This window comes from Austrofundulus limnaeus, unplaced genomic scaffold, assembly GCF_001266775.1.
Source record: "Austrofundulus limnaeus strain Quisiro unplaced genomic scaffold, Austrofundulus_limnaeus-1.0 Scaffold0, whole genome shotgun sequence".
Classification (NCBI taxonomy): Eukaryota; Metazoa; Chordata; class Actinopteri; order Cyprinodontiformes; family Rivulidae; genus Austrofundulus; species Austrofundulus limnaeus.
The window spans coordinates 9,979,019-9,980,850 of record NW_013952402.1 but is presented as its reverse complement, the minus strand read 5'-3'; the positions used below and the strand labels follow the sequence as shown (position 1 = coordinate 9,980,850).

The following is a 1,832-nucleotide window of genomic DNA, read 5'->3' as shown; positions in this document are numbered from 1 at the left end:
ATATATATATATATATATATAAACAATTGTTTATTTTCGGCAGGTTTACAGTGATCGGTATGTGGACCAGATGGGTAGAATTGGATATTTTCCTGCAACTGTGGTGAAGGAGACACAGACATTCGCAGACAACACGGTTCAGATGCAAACAACTGTGAGTGTGTTTTTACAGAAACTTGTCTTTGTTCATCCTCTAAAATATTTTATGAAGTGTAGAACGATTAACTTTTTTTTTCACTTCTCTTTCAGAGCATGGACTTCTTCTGTGATTAGGACATGGCAGATGGAGTATTTAACAATATTCTAACATTGTTGGCTTGAATAATAAGACCCAAGCCCATTTGTAGAAAAAAATGTATCATTTCATCTTGTCATGCTGCCTTTAACTGAACTCTTTGAGTATCGTCTTGCTTTGTAGCTCTACTTGCTGCTGAGTCAGCCACTTACAAATGTTGTCAAGACAGTATTCATATATAATGTAAGTTACTGACTTTCTATGTTGCTGTGTCTTTACATGTATTTACTGTGACTTCATTGTACATATTTGGCCACATCTTTTTCCTATCATATTATATATTATCAAATATAAAATGTCATGCTGATGCAGCCTTCTCATTAGACAGTTAGAATGAAGAATGTTACGTACTGTAAGTGTTTTAGACTAAAATTATTTTGCCTRTTGTATAAATGGTGTTATTTTAAACTTTTCGGTCAAACCTGGCAAATGATGTTAAATGCAGTGTAATGTGAGGCTGTGAAATCACACGAGATGTGTTAGCACTTGCAGTGCACGTTAAAGATTCTCAGCCACTAGTCAAATTTCAGTTCAATATCTGATATCTTGTTAGTTAGTGCTGATACACACAAACACACACACAGACACTGGTAGACACACAGGGTTCTGACAGCTTAAGACAAATTCAATGTAAGAGTTTTTAAGACCTCTTTAATGCCTCTTGAAATTAAATTTCAGACAATTTCACAATAAAAAAACAAGTGGAAGAAAAAAACAATCAGCAACAATTTGACCAAAATGATAAGTTTAAAACAACAAGAGGCATTCAGTAAATTATTTAAAAAAAATAAATCAATGTTACAAAGTATTTTAATATTTTTAAATTAACTACAATCATCCTTACAATGTTTTAACATTTTTAAGACCCCTGAAAGATTGATTTAAGTCATTTAAGGCTAATTAATGCCTTATTCTTGAATTAATGAATTCAATGCCTTTAAGACTTTTTAAGGATGTGCGGAAACCCTGACACGTTATCACCTTTCATTATCATCAGTGGGTGTTAAAATGGACCCTTTGAAAACTGACAAAGATGAGCAAAGCTCATAAGTAAGAAAAATAAGTTTGAAATAAGTAAAAAAAATTCTGCAGAACACATGGTGGGAAAGATTCAGAATCTGTAAAGCAACACAAGAGAATTTTGCTAATTTAGTCAGCTGTTTTTTATCTTTTTCATTTATTAAGTCATCTCTGTTACAAAGATGAGGAATAAACTCATTGCATTGTATATTCTAATGTGGATTGCACAAAACATCTCCAGCCTTACAGTGTGATAATTGTTTTTAATGAACCTTTTTAAAAATGTTTGAGGCAAATCAAATAAAACCTACTGAAAATTTTCAAAATGCTGCTTCACACAGTTTCGCCTCAAACTGTTGCTGTTAATTTGCAATAAAACCAAAAACTATCAGAAGAATTTGTGCAGTTATCATGTACCCAAGATTATTTATCAGTGCGTTTGGCTGTCAGCATTTCTCATATGCATCCTCCTACTTATCCACCCTTACAACCTAAAAAAAAAAAAAAAAAAAAAAAA

The 1,832-nt window shown here is 32.2% G+C and overlaps 1 protein-coding gene across 1 annotated transcript in view; it reads left to right on the top strand.

Annotated features, from left to right (window-relative positions):
• Positions 1-603, top strand: part of LOC106513608 (otoraplin) — a 1,923-nt gene extending 1,320 nt beyond the window's left edge. The window contains exons 3-4 of the mRNA XM_014002537.1: positions 44-154; positions 250-603. Of these exons, the coding sequence (XP_013857991.1) occupies positions 44-154; positions 250-273 (135 nt within the window). The 3' untranslated portion in view covers positions 274-603. The remainder of the gene's footprint in view (positions 1-43; positions 155-249) is intronic.
• The last annotated feature ends 1,229 nt before the right edge of the window (positions 604-1,832 follow it).